Consider the following 25,064-nt stretch of genomic DNA (forward strand, 5'->3'; position numbering starts at 1 on the left):
ACCCATAATGACTGAACCCCATCTGTCCTGACCTACAGCCTGTGACCCATGATGACTGAACCCCATCTGTCCTGACCTCAGCCTGTGACCCATGATGACTTACCCCATCTGTCCTGACCTACAGTCTGTTACCCATGATGACTGAACCCCATCTGTCCTGACCTCAGCCTGTGACCCATGATGATTGAACCCCATCTGTCCTGACCTCAGCCGGTGACCCATGATGACTGACCCCATCTGTCCTGACCTACAGTCTGTTACCCATGATGACTGAACCCCACTTCTCCTGACCTACAGCCTGTTACCCATGATGACTAAACCCGACCTGCACTTACCCACAGCCTGTGACCCATGATGACCAGATCCCACCTGTCTTGACCTACAGCCTGTTACGATGATGACCGAACACCACCTTCCTTGAACTATAGCCTTTGACCAATGACAATTAAACTCTACTTTCCATGATCTCTGCCAGTATGACTACATGTTCTGCCTGGGGTAGAGACCTGAAAATTCACTGGGGTAGAGGCCAAACTCGCTGGGGGTAATGATCTTTAAAGGGGTACTCCACTGCTAGACATGTTATCCCCTATCCAAAGGATAGGGGATAACATGTCTGATCACAGGGTCTGGCCTCTTGGGAACCCCTCGATCTCTGCTGCGGAACCCCAGACATCCGGTGCGAACTCTGCTCTGTGCCGGATGACTAGTGATCACAGCTGCCACGCACCCTCCATTTAAGTCTATGGGAGGAGGAGTGATGGCTGTGTACTAGCTGTCACACCCCCTCACATAGGCATGAATGGAGGGTGCGTGGTGTGGCATCACAATAACGAAAGCCCGAGGCGTTCATGACCGTAACACCGCTTTCATGACCGTAACACGGCCCGGAGATCGCGGGGGGGTGTCCCAGTGGCCGAACCCCTTGCGTTCAGACATATTATCCCCTATCCTTTGTATAGGGGATAACATGTCTCGGGGCGGAGTGCCCCTTTAAGCCATCCATTAACTTCACTACCACTGCTAGTAGACTTCTTCTCATCCTATCACCTAAATGTTAGAATTTCACCATAAAGGTGAGCATTCTAGTGATCTAACACTGCACATTTTCTTAATTTAACCTCACATTTTGTGCCCTTGAAATAGAGTTGGGGATATTTTCATATTAAATACCCCAGTTTACAATTTTTCAAAGGTTGAATCAACTTCAATTTTAAATTTGTGAAATTCCTAAAAAATAGGAAGTAACAATCCACAATCACAAATAATTTTTTTACAATTTTTCCGGTGTTAGTTTTACTTCCTCTCTCTTTCCAAGTTCTTTTCTACATGTCTAAAAAAAATTTGCATCTATCCAAATCAGAGAATTATTAAGTAACAAGGGTTATTCTGTTTGGCTTATTTCTGTTTTTAATTTTCCCTGTTTTATTTACCTGTGGGACCATATTCAGACATACGTCTCTTCACACATCTATACCTAACTAGAGCTTTCTCCCACTTCACTATAAAGCAGCACAACTTATCAAAATATCCAAATACATCAATTTATTGTAAGATTGGCTTCAATAAATAATTGGGGTCACCAACACCAAATAACATATCAACCACATTCAGCAAAATTTCTCATCTTTACCTGGATACAGAAATTTCTTACATTTCTCAGACTCTTATTGTTATCTTGTGGCCAAGGGTTCTATGACGAAGGAGGGCAGAAAGGCCTTTTCTCTATCCCAAGAGAACCCAATACAAAAATGCTATAAAAAAGGCATTTTGCAAACATGCCAAACAGTACATGTCCTTTCACCACTTTAGGACACAGTAAATTCTGACCAAAGACTGTTTTTTTCCACGACGCTCTGATGATTTTTGTGAAATCGTTGTAAATATGGCCCAATATCACCACTATTGGGCACTTAATTATTTTTTCTGTAATTTTTAAAAATATTTTTCCTACTTCTTTTTGTCCCCTTAGGGGAATTGAAGCTGTCATTGTCTCATAATTATCATACACTTAAAATAAAGCTGGATCATTTTGAGGGATAATCTGGTTAAAGGGGTTCTCCACCCCTAGACATCTTATTCCCTATCCAAAGGTCACGGTCATGCCTGCTCGAGACGTCATGGCCACGCCCCCTCAATACAAGTCTATGGGAGGGGGGCGTGACGGCAGCCATGCCCCCTTCCATAGACTTGCATTGAGAGGGTATGGCCGTGACATCACGAGCGGGATGTGACCGTGACGTCACAAGCCTCAGCCCCGCATCGCCAGTCATCCAGTACGGAGTGAAGTTCGCTCCGTGCACCGGATGTCTGGGGTGCCGCAGCTAAGATCACAGGGATCCCCAACGGCGAGACCCCCTAGATCAGACATCTTATCCCCTATCCTTTGCATAGGGGATAAGATGTCTAGGGGCAGAGTACCCCTTTAAAGAAGGATCAGGTCTGAAGGTTTTCATTATTCCCAACATTGTTCTTTGGTCCTGTATGTTTATTGCATTTTACATGTGATTCTGTTGCCAATAGTCCTGGTGCAGCCCATAATCTTACATTGATAATATTAAGAAAAAGATACTAAGAACATTTTCTTTGTCATCAACTACATACATTTATAAGTGACCCCCTAAGAGGCGGGAGTCCTTCATTTTCTCTCAGTCCATGAAAACATCCTTTGTAGAGGGCGGATACGTGACTTAGGGTGGCGTCTCATATATCTGGCTGCCTAGGTCAGTTTCCCTTTGGTGAAGTAGAAAAACACCAGAGGAAAACAGATTAAATGGGAGAGTTCAGATTTGACCGCCACCTCAATCGGGATCAACCGGATCACTCAACAGGATTGGGGAATGCATCTCTCAGTGTTCTTTTTTCCAACCTGCAGAAAAAAATGGTTGATGAACCCATAGACAAATGATACAATTTGTCATCATTTGTCATATCAGTCGTTACATCGGATGGGGCGCAGATCACCGGATATATGCGAAGATGCCCTTATAGTTTCCTCACTTAGCAAAGTCCTTGTTTAAAACTGGATGATATATGGAATTACAAGATCATAAGGCTAAAATATTACAAAGCCCATGAAGTTCTGATCATTATCCTACAATGTTGATCAAGAGGAGGGTAAGATTAAGGGTGGGTTCACATCACATTTTCTTAGTACAGGGACCAGATCAGGCTGGGGGGAATGAAAACTGGGCACTCCCGTATCCCAGCTGGACCCGGCCCCCTTCTCATTAATTTGAATGAGCCGACTGGAGTCAAACAGTAACTCCGGTCGACTCATTTTTGCCCCGTTTCCGGTTTTCTGACTGGACTGATTGCAGTTTAATAATTCTGTGATTTAACCAATAATACTCAATAAATGAGATAGAACCTGAGACATCTTCTTGTGGTGTAACTAGTGATTTATGTAGGGGTAAAACTACTATTCACTCAACATGCATCAATATTAGACAAAGTTAACATATTGTAAAATAAAAATAAAATTGCTGCAGTAAAAACGATATGAAAATCTGCAGTCATTTTTTTCATCTAATAATTAAAGTCTATGGACAAGCGTCTGTCAATGCACACACTGTATAAAAAAGGGCAGCCATTCAAAAACTGGAATTCTGCTGACACAGTCTGCCTCAGGCAGGCAGTACCAGCAGAGCACCGATCAAACTGATCAATACAATGCAATAGCTTAGCATTGATCAGTATAAGTAATCTAATGATTGCTTATAAAAGTTACCTGAAGGGGACTTTTAGGTGTAAAAAAAAAACAATAATCAGAATGAAAAGATAAACAAAAGAAAAAATTATCATATTTGGGATCTCCATGAGTTAAAATGTACAGACTAGTAAAATATAACATTATGTATCCTGTACAGTGAATGGTGTAAACAACAACAACAACAACAAAAAACTTCCCAATCGCTAGAATTGTGTAAAAATGTTTTTTATGAAAAGCGTTAAAAAGTCCTAACTACTCCACAATGGCACAGATAAAAACTACAGAAAATGGTGCAAAAATGAGCCCTCATATAGCACTGTAGACTGAACAAATAAAAAAAATGATGTAGGTCAGAAATTGGGCATATTAAGCATATGTATTTATTTTTCTATTAGGTTTTTAATTTTTAACAGTAGTAAAGTAAAACAAAAGCCATATAAATCAGGTATCATTGTAATTGAACTGACCCATAAAATAAAGATAACGTCAGTTTCACTGTAAAATTCCTTGCGTAAGAACAACACCCGTCCTCCCCTACCCCACTGCCGCTTTATATGGCCCCGTAGATTAAAAAACGAACTTGCAAATATGAAAATTGGCCTGGTCATTAAAGGGGTACTCCACTGGAAAATATATATATATATATATATATATATATATATATTTTTTTTTTTTTTTTATTCAACTGATGCCCAAAAGTTATACAGATTTGTATATTAATTATATTTAAAACATCTTAATCCTTCCAGTACTGATCAGCTGCTGTATGCTCCAGAGGAAGTTCTTTTCTTTTTGAATTAGCTTTCAGTCTGACCACAGTGCTCTCTGCTGACACCTCTGTCCATGTCAGGAACTGTCCAGAGCAGGAGAGGTTTTCAATGGGGATTTGCTCCTACTCTGGTAGTTTCTAAAATGGACAAAGGTGTCAGCAGAGAGCACTGGGGTTAGACAGAATGGAAATTCAAAAAGAAAGGAATTTCTTCTGGAGCATACAGCAGCTGATAAGGATTAAGATATTTAAATAGAAGTAATTTACAAATCTGTTTAACTTTCTGGCACCAGTTGAAAAAATAAATGCTTTCCAGTGGAGTACCCCTTTAAGGGATTAATTGAAGGCCTAGTTGCCAGGCTGAAAACTATAAGATTTCATTATAATATAAACAGTAAAAAGAAAAATGAGCAAAAGCAGCACAAATAAATTCTTAACAAAATATGGTTAACATATAAACTTAATTGAAGCAATAGGTCATTTTCTTATGATACATCCCTTTAAGAATTGGCAGATAATTTATTCGTCTTAGATGCTTCCCTCAGTAGGAGCTGATATTCTGATAGACGTCGGCTGATGTGTCAGACGTTCCATGAGAAGCTTTGACTCGGCGTTTAGTCTTGGATTGTACTTCAGCATAGACAATATCCTAATACAAGAATAAAAATACATATACAGTGACCCCTCGACCTACGTTGGCCCCGACATACGATAATTTCAACATGCGATGGCCTCTCAGAGGCAGCATCAACATACGATGCTTTTGTATGTCGGGGCCATCGAATAAACGGCTATCCTGCAGCGCAGACTGCTTCAGCTGCCACTGGATAGCCGTTTACGGTGCCCCGTGAGCTCCGGTGATGGTCACTCACCTGTCCTCGTGGCTCCGGCGCGTCCTCTTCGGAATCCCCTGCATCGTCGGCGCTCTACGTCGTCGTCATCACGTCCCGTCATCCAATAGGAGCGGGGTGCGTAGCAAAGTGATGGTGGCGACGGAGAGCGATGGATGCCGGGAAAGCAGAGGCATTACCGGAGCGTTGGGGACACCTCGGGGACGGGGCGACAGAGATGGAGGGCGACATCCAGGGCAGCGGTGACGGTCAGGAGCGGGTGGGACAGGTGAATACAACTTTCTCTAACAGTGGTCTACAACCTGCGCACCTCCAGATGTTGCAAAACTACAACACCCAGCATGCCCGGACAGCCAACGGCTGTCCGGCATGCTGGGTGTTGTAGTTTTGCAACATTTGGAGGTCTGCAGGTTGTAGATCACTGTCCTATACTTTACATTGCACGGATCCCTCAACATACGATGGTTTCAACAAACGATGGTCCGTTTGGAACGGATTACCATTGTATGTTGAGGGACCACTGTATTAGACGGGTCAGCTGGGCGGAGGTCTTATAAATAAGACTACACACATAAAAGTGTCTCCTCAATTGTCGAGATCTACTGTATGTTGTTTGGTAAAATTGCTGAGCGTCGGTAAAGGTTCAAGACGGCAAAGTGGATGGAAGGTTTACTTGTGCCTTCGCCAGATATTCAACCACAGCCTCCACTCCAAGGGAAATTAAAGGGGTACTCCGCCCCTAGACATCTTATCCCTTATCCAAAAGTCCCCAGCGGCGGGACCCCCGTGATCTCCCTGCTGCACCTAGCATTCGTTTAGAGCTTCGGGTGCAGCGCCGGAGGCTCTCCTCACATAGACTTGCATTGAGGGGGCGTGGCCGTGACATCAGGAGGGGCGTGGCTGACCTCCGCAGTGTGAAAACAGCATTTGGAACATTTAGTTCTGAACGCTGGCACACTGAGGGTAGATTTATCAGTAGTGTGGGGAGGGGGGGGGGGGGGGGACTTATCTTATGTTTTTATTTCCCACCCTTTACATTTATTAATGTGTCTCACCTTAGCCATAATTTGGGCGCATCTAATATGGTGGCTCAATCCAAATCTCTCACATACATCACATGGTGCATCTTTACATATCATGATTACTTCACATATTTTATTTACATCTTTACCATCAGGGCTGGTGCAAGTATTTTTGCTACCCTAGGCAAAAGCTAATTTTAAAACTACTGGGGTGATACACTGTAACAAACCTCCTCCTCATGTAATCACCTTACGACTGGGGTGACACACTGTAACAAACCTCCTCCTCATGTAATCTCCTTACTACTGGGGTGACACACTGTAACAAACCTCCTCCTCATCTAATCTCCTTACTACTGGGGTGACACATTGTAACAAACCTCCTCCTCATCTAATCTCCTTACTACTGGGGTGATACACTGTAACAAACCTCCTCCTCATGTAATCTCCTTACTACTAGGGTGACACACTGTAACAAACCTCTTCATGGAATCTCCTTACTACTGGGGTGACACACTGTAACAAACCTCCTCCTCATGTAATCACCTTACTATTGGGGTGATACACTAACAAACCTCCTCCTCATGTAATCTCTTTACTACTGGGGTGACACACTGTAACAAACCTCTTCCTCATGTAATCTCCTTACTACTGGGGTGACACACTGTAACAAACCCCCTCCTCATGTAATCTCCTTACTACTGGGGTGACACACTGTAACAAACCTCCTCCTCATCTAATCTCCTTACTACTGGGGTGACACATTGTAACAAACCTCCTCCTCATCTAATCTCCTTACTACTGGGGTGATACACTGTAACAAACCTCCTCCTCATGTAATCTCCTTACTACTAGGGTGACACACTGTAACAAACCTCTTCATGGAATCTCCTTACTACTGGGGTGACACACTGTAACAAACCTCCTCCTCATGTAATCACCTTACTATTGGGGTGATACACTAACAAACCTCCTCCTCATGTAATCTCTTTACTACTGGGGTGACACACTGTAACAAACCTCTTCCTCATGTAATCTCATTACTACTGGGGTGACACACTGCAACAAACCCCCTCCTCATGTAATCTCTTTACTACTGGGGTGACACTGACACACTGTAACAAACCTCCTCCTCATGTAATCTCCTTACTACTGTGGTGACACACTGTAACAAACCTCCTCCTCATGTAATCTCCTTACTGCTGGGGTGATACACTGCAACAAACCCCCTACTCATGTAATCTCTTTACTACTGGGGTGACACACTGTAACAAATCTCCTCCTCATGTAATCTCCTTACTACTGGGGTGACACACTGTAACAAACCTCCTCCTCATGTAATCTCCTTAATACTGGGGTCATACACTGTAACAAACCTCCTCCTCATGTAATCTCCTTACTACTGGGGTGACACACTGTAAAAAACCTCCTCCTCATGTAATCTCCTTACTACTGGGGTGACACACTGTAACAAACCCCCTCCTCATGTAATCTCCTTACTACTGGGGTGACACACTGTAACAAACCCCCTCCTCATGTAATCTCCTTACTACTGGGGTGACACACTGTAAAAAACCTCCTCCTCATGTAATCTCCTTAATACTGGGGTGACACACTGTAACAAACCCCCTCCTCATGTAATCTCCTTACTACTGGGGTGACACACTGTAACAAACCTCCTCCTCATCTAATCTCCTTACTACTGGGGTGACACATTGTAACAAACCTCCTCCTCATCTAATCTCCTTACTACTGGGGTGATACACTGTAACAAACCTCCTCCTCATGTAATCTCCTTACTACTAGGGTGACACACTGTAACAAACCTCTTCATGGAATCTCCTTACTACTGGGGTGACACACTGTAACAAACCTCCTCCTCATGTAATCACCTTACTATTGGGGTGATACACTAACAAACCTCCTCCTCATGTAATCTCCTTACTACTGGGGTGACACACTGTAACAAACCTCTTCCTCATGTAATCTCATTACTACTGGGGTGACACACTGCAACAAACCCCCTCCTCATATAATCTCTTTACTACTGGGGTGACACTGACACACTGTAACAAACCTCCTCCTCATGTAATCTCCTTACTACTGTGGTGACACACTGTAACAAACCTCCTCCTCATGTAATTTCCTTACTGCTGGGGTGATACACTGCAACAAACCCCCTCCTCATGTAATCTCTTTACTACTGGGGTGACACACTGTAACAAATCTCCTCCTCATGTAATCTCCTTACTACTGGGGTGACACACTGTAACAAACCTCCTCCTCATGTAATCTCCTCACTACTGGGGTGACACACTGTAACAAACCCCCTCCTCATGTAATCTCTTTACTACTGGGGTGACACACTGTAACAAATCTCCTCCTCATGTAATCTCCTTACTACTGGGGTGACACACTGTAAGGCTGGGTCCACACCACGTTTTGTTAAATACGGTTCCCGTATACGGCTGGGAGGAGGGGGCGGGGAATAATCGCGGCACCCGCACTCAGCCGTATTCGGGAACCGTATTTAATGTATGTCTATGAGCCGACCGGAGTGAACCGCAGCCTCCGGTCGGCTTTGTTTTCGGCCGTATGCGGTTTCCCGACCGTAGGCAAAAACGTGGTCGACCACATTTTTACCTGCGGTTGGGAAACCGCATACGGCCGAAAACGAAGCCGACCGGAGGCTGCGGTTCACTCCGGTCGGCTCATAGACATACATTAAATACGGTTCCCGAATACGGCTGAGTGCGGGTGCCGCGATTAAGCCCCGCCCCCTCCTCCCAGCCGTATACGGGAACCGTATTTAACAAAACGTGGTGTGAACCCAGCATAACAAACCTCCTCCCCATGTAATCTCACTACTGGGGTGACACACTGTAACAAACCCCCTCCTCATGTAATCTCCTTACTACTGGGGTGACACACTGTAACAAACCCCCTCCTCATGTAATCTCCTTACTACTGGGGTGACACACTGTAACAAACCCCCTCCTCATGTAATCTCTTTACTACTGGGGTGACACACTGTAACAAACCTCCTCCTCATGTAATTTCCTTACTACTGGGGTGACACACTGTAACAAACCTCCTCCTCATGTAATCTCCTTACTACTGGGGTGACACACTGTAAGGCTGGGTTCACACCACGTTTTGTTAAATACGGTTCCCGTATACGGCTGGGAGGAGGGGGCGGGGCTTAATCACGGCGTCCGCACTAAGCCCATCCCCCTCCTCCCAGCCGTATACGGGAACCGTATTTAACAAAACGTGGTGTGAACCCAGCCTAACAAACCTCCTCCCCATGTAATCTCACTACTGGGGTGACACACTGTAACAAACCCCCTCCTCATGTAATCTCCTTACTACTGGGGTGACATGTGACCTCCAGCTCAGCCCCGCCTCCTCTCCAGAATCACCACAGGTTCCTCAGCCACCATTCCCTCACATCTTTACCTCATAACTTACACTCTGAGATAGAAGAAAGATGGTGGATTGTGTCACTCGGTGTGGAGATTCCAGGAAGACACCAGAGGCCATATTAGCCCTTTATAAAAGATTCCTTAAGACAAAAAACTGGGGGGATTTTTCCACAACAACCAATCACAGCTCAGCTAAAGAGCTGTGGTAAAGTGAAAGCTGAGCTGTGATTGGTTGTTGTGAGAAAATCCCTCCACTTTTTCTCTCACACAGTTTGATAAATCTGGGCCGTCCTCCTCAGGAGAGGGAACCTACTGGTCCAAGCAGAGAAGTGACTCCATGTCCATCTACAGCCATAACAGAGGAAGCATGGAGTGTGAGGAGAATCCTTGTGGTAATGAAGATGGAGGACGGGCCTCATCACATCAGGAAGAGATGGATAAGAAGAAAAGGAGGTTTTTATATAAAGAAAAACATATTCTTATTGAGGAGGTATGTGTGTAATGACTTATATATATATATATATGTGTGTAATGTCTGACTTATATATATGTGTAATGACTTATATATGTGTAATGACTTATGTATATGTGTAATGACTTATATATATATATATGTGTGTAATGTCTTATATATGTGTGTAATGTCTGACTTATATATATGTGTAATGACTTATATATATGTGTAATGACTTATATATATGTGTAATGACTTATATGTGTGTAATGACTTATATATATGTGTAATGACTTTTATATATGTGTAATGACTTATATATGTGTAATGACTTATATATGTGTAATGACTTATATATGTGTAATGACTTATATATGTGTAAAATGTGATGTATCTGTACAGACTCCATACATGGCTCCCACTTAGGGTATGTTCACACTGGTTAACCTGTTAACCCCTTAACGACGCAGGACGTATATTTACGTCCTGCGCCGGCTCCCGCGATATGAAGCGGGATCGCGCCGCGATCCTGCATCATATCGCGTCGGTCCCGGCGCTCATCAACGGCCGGGACCCGCGGCTAATACCACACATCGCCGATCGCGGCGATGTGCGGTATTAACCCTTTAGAAGCGGCGGTCAAGCTGACCGCCGCTTCTAAAGTGAAACCGAAAGTGACCCGGCTGCTCAGTCGGGCTGTTCGGGACCGCCGCGGTGAAATCGCAGCGTCCAGAACAGCTGATCGGACACCGAGAGGGCCCTTACCTGCCTCCTCGGTGTCCGATCGACGAATGACTGCTCCGTGCCTGAGATCCAGGCAGGAGCAGTCAAGCGCCGATATTGCTGATCACAGGCGTGTTAATGCACGCCAGTGATCGGCATAGGAGATCAGTGTGTGCAGTGTTATAGGTCCCTATGGGACCTATAACACTGCAAAAAAAATGTAAAAAAAAAGTGTTAATAATGGTCATTTAACCCCTTCCCTAATAAAAGTTTGAATCATCCCCCTTTTCCCATAAAAAAAATAAAACAGTGTAAAAAAATATATATAAACATATGTGGTATCACCGCGTGCGTAAATGTCTGAACTATAAAAATATATCATTAATTAAACCGCACGGTCAATGGCGTACGCGCAAAAAAATTCCAAAGTCCAAAAAAGCGTATTTTGGTCACTTTTTATACCATTAAAAAAATGAATAAAAAGTGATCAAAAAGTCCGATCAAAACAAAAATCATACCGATAAAAACTTCAGATCACGGCGCAAAAAATGAGAGTCCTCATACGGCCCTGTACATGGAAAAATCAAAAAGTTATAGGGGTCAGAAGATGACATTTTTAAACGTATAAATTTTCCTGCATGTAGTTATGATTTTTTCCAGAAGTGCGACAAAATCAAACCTATATAAGTAGGGGATCATTTTAACCGTATGGACCTACAGAATAAGGATAAGGTGTAATTTTTACCGAAATATGCACTGCATAGAAACGGAAGCCCCCAAAAGTTACAAAATGGCGTTTTTTTTTCGATTTTGTCGCACAATGATTTTTTTTTCCGTTTCGCCGTGCATTTTTGGGTAAAATGACTAATGTCACTGCAAAGTAGAATTGGCGACGCAAAAAATAAGCCATAATATGGATTTTTAGGTGGAAAATTGAAAGGGTTATGATTTTTAAAAGGTAAGGAGAAAAAAACGAAAGTGCAAAAACGGAAAAACCCTGAGTCCTTAAGGGGTTAAGGACCCAGGGCGTACCTGTTCAAAATAGTGCATTTTTGCTCACTTTTTATATCATGAAAAAATGAATAAAAAGTCCTAAAACGATCAATAAGTCCTATCAATGCAAAAATGGTACCACTAAAAACTTCAGATTAGCCCTCATACCGCCCCGCACGTGGAAAAATAAAAAAGTTATAGTGGTCAGAAGATGACAATTTTAAACGTATACATTTTCCTGCATGAAGTTATGATTTTTTCCAGAAGTGCGACAAAATCCAACCTATATTGCCGATACCGATAATGCCCAAAATCGTGATTATCGGCCGATAATATCGGCCATACCGATAATCGGTTGATCCCTAATAAGTAGGGAATCATTTTAATCGTATGGACCTACAGAATAAAGATAATGTGTCATTTTTACCGACTAATGTACTGTGCAGAAACGGAAGCCCCCAAAAGTTACAAAATGGCATGTTTTTTTTTCAATTTTGTCGCACAATTATTTTTTTTTCTGTTTCGCCGTAGATTTTTGGGTAAAATGACTGACGTCATTACAAAGTAGAATTGATGGCAAAAAATAAGCCATCATATGGATTTTTAGGTGAAAGATTGAAAGAGTTATGATTTTTTAAAGGTAAGGAGGAAAAAACGTAAATGCAAAAACGGAAAAACCCAGGTCCTTAAGGGGTTAAAGGGGTAGTCCAGTGGTGAAAAACTTATCCCCTATCCTAAGGATAGGGGATAAGTTTGAGATCGCGGGGGGTCCGACCGCTGGGGCCCCCTGCGATCTCTCTGTACGGGGCCCAGGCTCTCCGCCGAGATAGCGGGTGTCGACCCCCGCACGAGGCGGCGGCCGACACGCCCCCTCAATACATCTCTATGGCAGAGCCGGAGATTGCCGAAGGCAGCTCTTCGGCTCTGCCATAGAGTTGTATTGAGGGGGCGTGTCGGCCGCCGCCTCGTGCGGAGGTCGACACGCCCCCTTCCCGCGGGCTGTCGGGGCTCCGTACAGGAGATCGCGGGGGGCCCCAGCGGTCGGACCCCCCGCGATCTGCAACTTATCCCCTATCCTTAGGATAGGGGATAAGTTGCTCACCACTGAATCACCACTGGACTACTCCTTTAAGGTGTGAGCGGAATGTTCGCTTACAAAATCTGCTCCAAAATTCCAGAATTTGTGTGGGATCCGCGCTGAATTTCGCGTGGAAATGAAAGAGGATAGGACACACAGTAATGCGCGAATGCTGCGCAAATTCCGCGCGAATTTCGCACAGAAGCGTGGCAGACTGCAAAAAAATTTTACATTTACTTCTATGGAGTTACGAGCCGAATTCCGCATGAAGAAAGAACATGTTCATTCTTCATGCGGAACGGAATTCTGTGACAGAATTCCGCTAGCGCAATTTCCTCAGTGTGAACTGAGGAGAAGAAAGTTAACTACATACCATGGGGTACAGCACTGCTGAATGAATTGGAGAGGAATAAGCGAGCAGAGATTATTACTTCTAAAAACAGCGCCGCCCTTCAGGTATTTTGCTCAGGTATAATGAAAGCTGAGCTGTTATTGGTTGCGATGGGCAACATAAAGAATATATATATATAACTCAGTGGTGGACATTAATCAAGTTAGGTGTAAGGTAGTACAGATTTTACCCCTGTTTTCTTGATGTATTGTTTGCACAGTTGCTCAAAATATACCAAAAAGGTGCACAGGACTTGAAAAGTGCTCTGCTGGCGCGCTACAGGTCTCAGAAGAGAAGGAGTCACATTTGGCTTTTTTGAAGGAAATTTTGCTCTGGGGGCATGCCGCATTTAGGAAGCCCCTATGGTGCCAGGACAGCAAAAAAAAAAAACACATGGCATACCATTTTGGAAACTAGACCCCTCGGGGAACGTAATAAGGGGTAAAGTGAACCTTAATACCCTACAGGTGTTTCACGACTTTTGCATATGTAAAAAAAAATAAAAAAAATTTACCTAAAATGCTTGGTTTCCCAAAAAATTTACATTTATATAAAGGGTTAAAGCAGAAAATACCCCCCAAAATTTGAAGCCCAATTTCTCCCGATTCAGAAAACACCCCATATGGGGGTGAAAAGTGCTCTGCTGGCGCACTACAGGTCTCAGAAGAGAAGGAGTCACATTTGGCTTTTTTAAAGCAAATTTTGCTCTGGGGGCATGCCGCATTTAGGAAGCCCCTATGGTGCCAGGGCCGCAAAATAACCCCACATGGCATACCATTTTGAAAACTAGAGCCCTCGGGGAATGTAACAAGGGGTTAAGTGAACCTTAATACCCCACAGGCGTTTCACGACTATTGCATATGTAAAAAAAATAAAAAAAAATTTTACCTAAAATGCTTCTTTTCCCAAAAACTTTACATTTTAAAAAGGGTAAAAGCAGAAAATACCCCCCAAAATTTGAAGCCCAATTTCTCCCGAGTACGGCGATACCCCATATGTGACCCTTAACTGTTGCCTTGAAATACGACAGGGCTCCAAAGTGAGAGTGCCATGCGCATTTGAGGCCTAAATTAGGGATTGCATAGGGGTGGACATAGGGGTATTCTACGCCAGTGATTCCCAAACAGGGTGCCTCCAGCTGTTGTAATACTCCCAGCATGCCTGGACAGCTGTCCGACGGCTGTCCGACAATACTGGGAGTTGTTGTTTTGCAACAGCTGGAGGCTCCGTTTTGGAAACCGTGGCGTACCAGACGTTTTTCATTTTTATTGGGGAGGGGGGGGGCTGTGTAGGGGTATGTGTATATGTAGTGTTTTTTACTTTTTATTTTATTTTTTGTGTTCGTGTAGTGTAGTGTTTTTAGGGTACAGTCGCACGGGCGGAGGGTTCACAGTAGTTTCTCGCTGGCAGTTTGAGCTGTTGCAGAAAATTTGCTGCAGCTCAAACTTGCAGCCGAATACTTACTGTAATCCTCCGCCCATGTGAGTGTACCCTGTACGTTCACATTGGGGGGGACATCCAGCTGTTGCAAAACTACAACTCCCAGCATGCACTGACAGACTGTACATGCTGAGAGTTTTAGTTTTGCAACAGCTGTAGGCACACTGGTTATGTATCACAGAGTTTGTGACCTTACTCAGTGTTTCAAAACCAGTGTGCCTCCAGCTGTTGCAAAACTACAACTCCCAGCATGTACGGTGCATGGTGTAAGGTGACTGCTGGGAGTTGTAGTTTGCAACAGCTGGAGGCACACCGGTCGTGAAACACTGAGTTAGGTAAAAAAAAAAAACTCTAAGTTTCACAACCAGTGTGCCTTCAGCTGTTGCAAAACTACAACTCTCAGCAGTCACCGACAGCCAACGGGCATGCTGGGAGTTGTAGTTATGCAACCAGCAGATGCACCACTACAACTCCCAGCATGCACTTTAGCTGTTTGTGCAAGCTGGGAGTTGTAGTTATACAACAGCTGAAGGTACACTTTTCCATAGAAAAAATGTGCCTCCAGCTGTTGCAAAACCATAAGTCCCAGCATGCCCATAGGGGAATGCTGGGAGTTGTGGTGGTCTGCCTCCTGCTGTTGCATAACTACAGCTCCCAGCATGCCCTTTTTGCATGCTGGGAGCTGTTGCTAAGCAACAGCAGGAGGCTGTAACTCACCTCCTGCTGCTGCTCCATCGCAGGCTGTCCCTCGCCGCCGCCGTCGCTCCTGGGGCCCCGATCCCAACATGGATGCCGGGGATCGGGGTCCCCAGCACCCGGGGTCGTCTTCCCGCACGCGCTCACGCCCTCCGGAAGAGGGGCGGAGCGGGTGCGGGAGTGACGCCCGCAGCAGGCGCCCTGATTGGTCGGCCGGTAATCCGGCCGACGAATCAGGGCGATCGTGAGGTGGCACCAGTGCCACCTCACCCCTGCAGGCTCTGGCTGTTCGGGGCCGTCAGAGACGGCCCCGATCAGCCAGTAATTCCGGGTCACCGGGTCACTGGAGACCCGATTGACCCGGAATCGCCGCAGATCGCTGGACTGAATTGTCCAGCGATCTGCGGCGATCGCCGACATGGGGGGGCATAATGACCCCCCTGGGCGATATGCCAGGATGCCTGCTGAATGATTTCAGCAGGCATCCGGCTCCGGTCCCCAACCGGCTAGCGGTGGGGACCGGAATTCCCACGAGCGTATGGATACGCCCTGCGTCCTTAAGGACTCGGGATGCAGGGCGTATCCATACGCCCTGCGTCCTTAAGAGGTTAAAGAGATTTATATTTTCCGAACACTGGCCAGTGGAGTACCCATTTAAAGTCCCATACAAGTCTGTGTGAAATATTACGATAATACTTGGTCACATGTTACACTAACCTACCCCCATATGTGAAGGATGAGTTTTTGTTTCAAGTCCCCTGCAAGTATATAGGACTTCTGGTGCCTAGCTCCACTCTGCATCTTCTGGTGAATGTGTCAGTCCGGCTTGCAAGCCACACCCTCCCCGCATGCCACACCCCATCTTGCAGAGAGACACTTACAATTTAATCCACACCCCTTTTTATTTTCTATCCTTTTTGTGCATCGTTCTGGCTTGCAAATCACGCCTACTCCCACAAAGTCACGCCCCCTTCTATTTTCGGCTTACAATATCTTCATCACAACTCAGCCCCACCTGAGGACAGGATATGAGGTCAGGATAGTAGGACGGGATAGGAGGACGGGATAGGAGGTCGGGATAGGGGGACGGGATAGGAGGTAGGGATAGGGGGACGGGATAGGAGGTCGAGATAGGAGGACGGGATAGGAGGATGGGATAGAAGGTCGGAATAGGAGGACGGGATAGGAGGACGGGATATGAGGACAAAAGTTTCTTCCTTTGTTGCTTTTCCTCCCCCACAAGGATAAGGTAGGAAAACCAGGCCACGCCACGCTAATCTTACTATAAAACAGCAGCATATATCTACCCCACTGCCCCTGGCACAGATCCGCCCCTTACAGCTTCTCTCCCTAAAATGGCTGTTGCAGCTCTGTGCTTAGGCTTTTCTGGTGCCTCTGACTTTTCTTTATACTGCCTCCTGATTGGCTGGAAGCTGTATGCAAGGCGTTATTGACTTTCCCGAGGTCAGGTGATCCTTTCTGCTTCTTGCATGGCGATTGGCTAATCCCTTCTCCTCCTTGCACAGTATTCTGGACTACCCTGAGGTCACGTGTGCCTCCTTCCTTCTCCTATTTTGATATGGAGCAGATGCCATTTTACCTGGTGTGGCCAAAACAAACCAATGTTCCCCTCCGCACGGATGAACAGCCACTCACACCTATGATTAATAAGGGGGGAGCTGCTTAGTATTACAGTGTAAACAACAGCAAAAAACTTACCAAACGCTAGTATTGTGTGAACATTTTTTATATGAAAAGCGTTAAAAAGTCCTTAACTACTCCACAATGGCACAGATAAAAACTACAGAAAATGGTGCAAAAAAAGCCCTCATATAGCACTGTAGACTGAACTAACTAAAAAATTATATAGGTCAGAAATTGGGCATATTAAGCATATGTATTTATTTTCCTATTAGGTTTTTAATTTTTAACAGTAGTTAAGTAAAACAAAAGCTATATAAATCAGCTATCATTGACATTGAACTGACCCATAAAATAAAGATAACATGTCAGTTTCACTAACAACACCCCTCCCCCACCCCACTGACGCTTTGTATGGCCCTGTAGATTAAAAAACTAACTTGCAAATATAAAAATTGTCCTGGCCATTAAAGGGGTACTCCAATGGAATATATATATATATATATATATATATATATATATTTTTTTTTTTTTTATTCAACTGATGCCCAAAAGTTATACAGATTTGGAAATTACTTCTATTTAAATGGAAACTGTCACCAACATTTTTTTTATATGTTGTAGTACTTATGTACTACAACATATCTCTATTAACCCCTTAAGGACTCAGCCCATTTTGGCCTTAAGGACTCAGACAATTTAATTTTTACGTTTTCATTTTTTCCTCCTCGCCTTCTAAAAATCATAACTCTTTTATATTTTCATCCACAGACTAGTATGAGGGCTTGTTTTTTGCGCGACCAGTTGTCCTTTGTAATGACATCACTCATTATATCATAAAATGTATGGCGCAACCAAAAAACACTATTTTTGTGGGGAAATTAAAACGAAAAACGCAATTTTGCTAATTTTGGAAGGTTTTGTTTTCACGCCGTACAATTTCTGGTAAAAATGACGTGTGCTCTTTATTCTGAGGGTCAATACGATTAAAATGATACCCATTATTATATACTTTTATATTATTGTTGCGCTTAAAAAAAATCACAAACTTTTTAACCAAATTAGTACGTTTATAATCCCTTTATTTTGATGACCTATAACTTTTTTATTTTTCCGTATAAGCGGCGGGATGGGGGCTCATTTTTTGCGCCATGATCTGTACTTTTTTTTGATACCACATTTGTATATAAAAAACTTTTAATACATTTTTTATAATTTTTTTTTAAATAAAATGTATTAAAAAAGTAGGAATTTTTGACTTTTTTTTCGTTCACGCCGTTCACCGTACGGGATCATTAACATTTTATTTTAATAGTTCGGACATTTACGCACGCGGGGATACCAAATATGTCTATAAAAAATGTTTTTTACGCTTTTTGGGGGTAAAATAGGAAAAAACGGACGTTTTACTTTTTTATTGGGGGAGGGGATTTTTCACTTTTTTTTTACTTTTACTTTTACATTTTGTTTACATTTTTTTTACACTTGAATAGTCCCCATAGGGGACTATTCATAGCAATACCATGATTGCTAATACTGATCTGTTCTATGTATAGGACATAGAACAGATCAGTATTATCGGTCATCTCCTGCTCTGGTCTGCTCGATCACAGACCAGAGCAGGAGACGCCGGGAGCCGCACGGAGGAAGGTGAGGGGACCTCCGTGCGGCGTTATGAATGATCGGATCCCCGCAGCAGCGCTGCGGGCGATCCGATCGTTCATTTTAATCGCGAACTCCCGCAGATGCCGGGATCTGTATTGATCCCGGCACCTGAGGGGTTAATGGCGGACGCCCGCGAGATCGCGGGCGTCGGCCATTGCCGGCGGGTCCCTGGCTGCGATCAGCAGCCGGGATCAGCCGCGCATGACACGGGCATCGCTCCGATGCCCGCGGTTATGCTTAGGACGTAAATGTACGTCCTGGTGCGTTAAGTACCACCTCACCAGGACGTACATTTACGTCCTGCGTCCTTAAGGGGTTAATATAGTTTCATAATTTTTTATTTTTTTTATTAAAATGCTTTAATTTACATTTGAAAACCGGTCACTAGGGGTCACAGGCTGGCGTGACATCACGCTTGAATTCGGACCGATGCCGGCCGTGCATCGGTCCTAATTCATTCAGCCTGCGCTCGTTCCCTGCCTGTCAATCAGACAGGCGGGAGCAAGCACCTCCAGATATATACGCGCGGCAGCGCGCAGTGCTTGCGATGCTGCTGTCTTGTTGTATGGGATAGGGGGAGCGGGCGCTGCTGCTGCTGCTGTGTAAATATTTTATAGGGAGTTGTATGGGATAGGGGGAGCCGGCGCTGCTGCTGCTGCTGCTTTGTAAATGTTTTATAGGGAGTTGTATGGGAAAGGGGGAACGGGCGCTGCTGCTGCTTTGTAAATGTTTTATAGGGAATTGTATGGGATGGGGGTGGGGGGGGGGGGGAGCTGGCGCTGCTGCTGTCTTGTACATTGTGCATGGGGGGGGGGGGGGAGCGGGTTGCACCATAACCGTTGCAAAGATTGTTTTCAACACAGGGTGCCTCTGGTTGTTTCACCACTACAACTCCCAGCATGCCCTGACAGCCAATAGATGTCAGGGCAGCTGGAGGCACCCTGTATAGGTGAACTAAGGGCGGAAGTCAGCCCCAGCAGGCATCAGTGATGTCACGCCTGCTGGGGAAGTCTGCCTAGTAAGTGAGCACACTACCAGGCAGACAAAAAGTTATTTCTAAGAGAGTAAAAAAAAAATTTAAAGGCAGGAAGGTGGTTAGGGATAGATGGGCAATAGGCAGGGACAGAAAAAAAAATATGATGTGGGAGCTACTCTTTAAAAATCTTAATCCTTCCAGTACTTATCAGCTGCTGTATGCTCCAGAAGAAGTTCTTTTCTTTTTGAATTACCTTTCAGTCTGACCACAGTGCTCTCTGCTGACACTTCTGTCCATGTCAGGAACTGTCCAGAGCAGGAGAGGTTTGCTATGGGGATTTGCTCCTGCTCTGGACATTCCTAAAATGGACAGAGGTGTCAACAGAGAGCACTGTGGTCAGACAGAAAGGAAATTCAAAAAGAAAAGAACTTCCTGTGGAGCAAATAGAAGCTGATAAGGATTAAGATATTTAAAAAGAAGTCATTTACAAATCTGTTTAACTTTCTGGCACCAGTTGATTTTAAAAAAATGCTTTCCAGGGGAGTACCCCTTTAAGGGATTCATTTTAGGCCTAGTTGTCAGGTTGAAAACTATAAGATTTCATTATAATATGAACAGTAAAAAGAAAAATTAGCAAAAGCATCACAAAAAAATTCTTAACAAAATATGGCTAACATATAAACTTGATTAAAGCAATAGGTCATTTTCTTATGATACATCCCTTTAAGAATTTGCAGATAATTTATTCGTCTTAGATGCTTCCCTCAGTAGGAGCTGATATTCTGATAGACGTCGGCTGATGTGTCAGACGTTCCATGAGAAGCTTTGACTTTGCGTTTAGCCTTGGATTTTACTTCAGCATAGACAATATCCTAATATAAGAAGAAAAATACATATATTAGATGGGTCAGCTGGGCGGAGGTCTTATGAATAAGACTACACACATAAAAGTGTCTCCTTAATTGTAGAGATCTACTGTATGTCGTTTGGTAAAATTGATGAGTGTCGGTAAAGGTTCAAGACGGCAAAGTGGATGGAAGGTTTACTTGTGCCTTCACTAGTTTTTCAACCACAGCCTCCACTCCAAGGGAAATTAAAGGGGTACTCCGCCCTTGGACATCTTATCCTCTATCCAAAAGATAGAGGATAAGATGTCTGATCGCAGGGGTCCTGCTGCTTGGGACCCCCACGATCTCCCTGCTGCCCCCCCGGCATTTGTTTACAGCGTTGGGTGCAGTGCCGGAGGCTCAGGACGTCACAACCAGGCCCCCTCAATTCAAGTCTATGGGAAGGGGCATGACGGCCGTCACGCCCCCTCCCATAGACTTGAATTGAGGGGATGTTGCAGTGACGTCACGAACGGGGCGTGGCCATGGCGTCACGAGCCTCTGCCCCGCATGGCCAGTAATCCGGCACGGAGCGAAGTTCGCTCTATGCACCGGATGTCTGGGGTGCTGCAGCCGAGATCACGGGGGTCCCCAGCGGCGGGACCTCCGCGATCAGACATCTTATCCCCTATCCTTTGAATAGGGGATAAAATGTCTAGGGGAGGAGTACCCCTTTAACCCTTGGGTGTCTTCTAACTTGGCATTGGGACATGTATTCCTTTAGGTTGATTCGATGGATCCATCGCTAATTCACAGATTGAAAGAATGAAAAGTGCTTGAAAATAACTTGGATCCCCCCAACCCCAGCTGTAAACAATAACCTCCAGGACTAATATGTCCCAATACTGCTTAAGCTTTAGAAATACCATTGATTTGGCTGAAATGGTGTCTGACATAACATTTACATCCATTATTGTACAGCATGCAATTTTAAACATACTTATTTTGTTAAAAACTTTGTTTGTTTGTTTTAATCAGTACAGTAATACAAAAGCATGTATACATGGGAATCATTTTAATCACTGAATACATTTTAATCACTGAAAACATGCACACTTCGTAAATCCAAAAAACCTTAAAATTCCACAAACAAGTTTTTTTTTTTCGTTGCACCATACATTTTAAGGTAAAATGAAAGGTGTCAAAGTAAAATGAAAAGTGCAATAGGTCATGCAAAAAACAACCAGCCTTCAAGTGGGTCTGTGGATAGAGAAATAAGAGTCATGACTCTTAGGGTATGTTCACACTACGGATTTAGCACGTGCAGTGCCGCGTGGTCCTACCGCCAAAGTATATCGGCGGCGGCCGCCAGATGGGATCTCTGCTCGCAGAATTCTGCCAAGATTCTGTTCCAAATCCGTAGTCTGAACATACTGTTTGAAGGCGAGAAAAAGGAATATGGTCTGTGTGGTGAAGGGGTTAAACAGCTGAGAGTACAATCCTTTTTTTCCCACCTTTTCCCTTCAGTGTACCACGAACAGAAAACTGTCACAGGTAACAATGACAACTTGTCCTGACAGAAGTAACACTGCACAATAGGGGGAGATTTATCAGTAGTGGGTGGAAGGGGCATATCTGATGTTGTTTTGTTTCCCACTGCTAGAGATGAGTGAATTTCTGAAAAATTTGATTCGGCCAATTTGCCAAATTTTCCGAATTTATTCAAATCAAATTGCTATTAACCCTTTCATGACCCGGGGTTTTTCCGTTTTTGCACTTTCGTTTTTTCCTCCTTACCTTTAAAAAACCATAACTCTTTAAATTTTGCACCTAAAAATCCATATGATGGCTTATTTTTTTACGCCACCAAAATGCTGTCATTTTACCCAAAAATCTACAGCAAAACGGAAAAAAAAAATCATTGTGAGACAAAATTGAAGAAAAAACAACAGTTTGTTAATTTTGGGGGCTTCCGTTTCTACGCAGTACATTTTGCGGTAAAAATGACACCTTATGTTTATTCTGTAGGTCCATACTATTAAAATGATACCCTACTTATATAGGTTTCATTTTGTCGGACTTCTGGAAAAAATCATAACTACATGCAGGAAAATGTATACGTTTAAAATTGTCATCTTCTGACCCTATAACTTTTATTTTTCAGCATACGGGCCGGTATGAGGGCTCATTTTATGCGTCGTGATCTGAAGTTTTTAGCGGTACCATTTTTGTAATGATCGGACTTTTTGAACGCTTTTTATTCATTTTTTCATGATATAAAAAGTGAACAAAAATACGCTATTTTGGACTTTGGAATCTTTTTGCACATACGTCATTGACCGTGTGATTTAATTAACTATATATTTTTACAATTCAGACATTTCTGCACACGGCGATACCACATATGTTTATTTATTTTTTTATTTACAGAGTTTTTTTTTTTTTAAATGGGAAAAGGGGGGTGATTCAAACTTTTATTAGGGAAGGGGTTAAATGATCTTTATTCACCTTTTTTTTCCACTTTATTTTGCAATGTTATAGCTCCCATAGGGACCTATAACACTGCACACACTGATCTGTTACATTGATCATTGGTTTCTAATATGAAACCAGTGATCAATGATTCTGCCGCTTGACTGCTCATGCCTGGATCTCAGGCACTGAACAGTCATTCGGCGATCGGACAGCATGGAGGCAGGTAGGGATCCTCCAGCTGTCCTGTAAGCTGTTCGGGGTGCCGCAATTTCGCCGCGGCGATCCCGAACAGCTCCATGAGCTAACCGGCATTAGTTTACTTTCACTTTAGATGCGGCGGGTTAATAGCGCGCAGCACTGCGATCAGTGCCGCGTGCTATTAGCCACGGGTCCCAGCCGTGGCCCCGCGTTATACAATGGGAGCCGACCCATGACGTACATGTATGTCATGGGTCGGGAAGGGGTTAAAAGCAGAGAGGCTCAATAGGGATGTAGAACACTTTGCCTTGTCCTAACACGCATAGGGTGTGTGCTATGTTAGTTAAATAATACTGTTATCCAGTATGACATGCAGATCACAGGCATCGCTATTAGAATCACTGCCGCAGAGCGTCTGGATGTGGCAGATTTTTTATGTAATTTTTATTTTATTTTATTTGAATTTATTAAAAATTTTTGAGTACCCATTCTGGTGAGCATCGAGCTGGTGGTCCACCGCGAGGCGAGGTACCACCTTTTCCAGCCCCTGCCTCTCAGCTCCCCCCTGACTGTGAAAGTGTGAATGTTTTATTTAATCAGTTATGGTTCATTGTTATCGTTCCAAGCTGTTTCATTGGATTCTTGTGATAATTCCACAGGTAATATGACGTAGATGACCATAGGGCCTCAGTCTTGAAAAGATTACATCGATTTTTTTATTTATTTAAATTTAAGATTTATATTATATTGGCAGCAGCATGAGGAGACCATAATCTGGCAGAATGACACCGCCTGGAATTGGCGGCAGCAAGAGAAGACCATATAGTGGATGAATGATACAGCCTGGAGTTGGCGGCAGCCTGAGGAGACCATAGGCCCTCACAATCCCTAAGATTAAAAGATGAATTTTCTAATTTAAATTGAAGATTTATGTTAGCTAGTGCTTCCATAAAAAAAATTAGGTAATGACACAGCTTGGAGGTGGCAGAAGCATGAGGAGACGATATAGTGGCTGAATAGCACAGCCTGGAGTTGGCGGCAGCATGAGGAGAAAATACAGTGTCTGAATGGCACAGCCTGGAGTTGGAGGCAGATGAGGAGACCATATAGTGGCTGAATGACACAGCGTGGAGGTGACGGCCGTTATTTTGTGGCGGGCGATAGTAACGGGAGAAATAGTGCATGCACTATTTCTCCTGTTACTATTGCTCTTCACAAAATAACGTCCGTTATGAATAACGGGCGATAATGGGTTAAAACGGCTATTAGAAAAATCCCATAGACTATAATGGGATTTTCTAACATCCGTTTAACGTCCGATTTTCAAGATTTTTATGACGGACGTTTATTACGGAGGGTGTTTTAATAGTGTGAAAGCAGCCTTAAATATAAAACGATGTCATCTTTTGGTAGTTTTTCTTCTTTAAAATATTAAGAAAGTGATCTGCACAGAATTTTTAACCCAGTAAGTTAAAAGAAAAAGTTTTTCACGGGTGAACATTCAATTTTAGGTCTATAGAATATTCATTATAGATATTTTTCGCATGTAGTCATCTGAAGTACTTACAGCTCCATCGTTCTTTGCCATATGATCTAAAACATGGAGAATGAGAAAACAATTTCTTAAGAACTTTTTCAATATAAAGGAATGCATATTTATTCCTATGTACAGCACAGACACTGGAACATTGAGCAGAGGTTGATTAGCTTTAGAGAACATTCGTAAAG

The 25,064-nt window shown here is 43.6% G+C and overlaps 2 protein-coding genes across 3 annotated transcripts in view; one reads left to right on the forward strand and one right to left on the reverse strand.

The window, feature by feature from the left end:
• Window positions 1–25,064, reverse strand: part of LOC130294978 (Fc receptor-like protein 5) — a 74,077-nt gene that overhangs the window by 37,847 nt on the left and 11,166 nt on the right. The window contains exons 5-6 of the mRNA XM_056545136.1: window positions 24,904–24,929; window positions 20,602–20,708 (exon numbers count right to left, since the gene is read on the reverse strand). Of these exons, the coding sequence (XP_056401111.1) occupies window positions 20,602–20,708; window positions 24,904–24,929 (133 nt within the window). The remainder of the gene's footprint in view (window positions 1–20,601; window positions 20,709–24,903; window positions 24,930–25,064) is intronic.
• The window catches only part of LOC130295100 (high affinity immunoglobulin gamma Fc receptor I-like), a 147,564-nt gene continuing 132,194 nt past the window's right edge, over window positions 9,695–25,064 (forward strand). For both annotated transcript variants that reach the window (XM_056545401.1, XM_056545405.1), the window contains exon 1: window positions 9,695–10,269. The gene's annotated coding sequence lies outside the window, so the exon portion shown is untranslated. The remainder of the gene's footprint in view (window positions 10,270–25,064) is intronic.

This window comes from Hyla sarda, chromosome 11 (genome assembly GCF_029499605.1).
Source record: "Hyla sarda isolate aHylSar1 chromosome 11, aHylSar1.hap1, whole genome shotgun sequence".
In the NCBI taxonomy this organism is placed as follows: Eukaryota; Metazoa; Chordata; class Amphibia; order Anura; family Hylidae; genus Hyla; species Hyla sarda.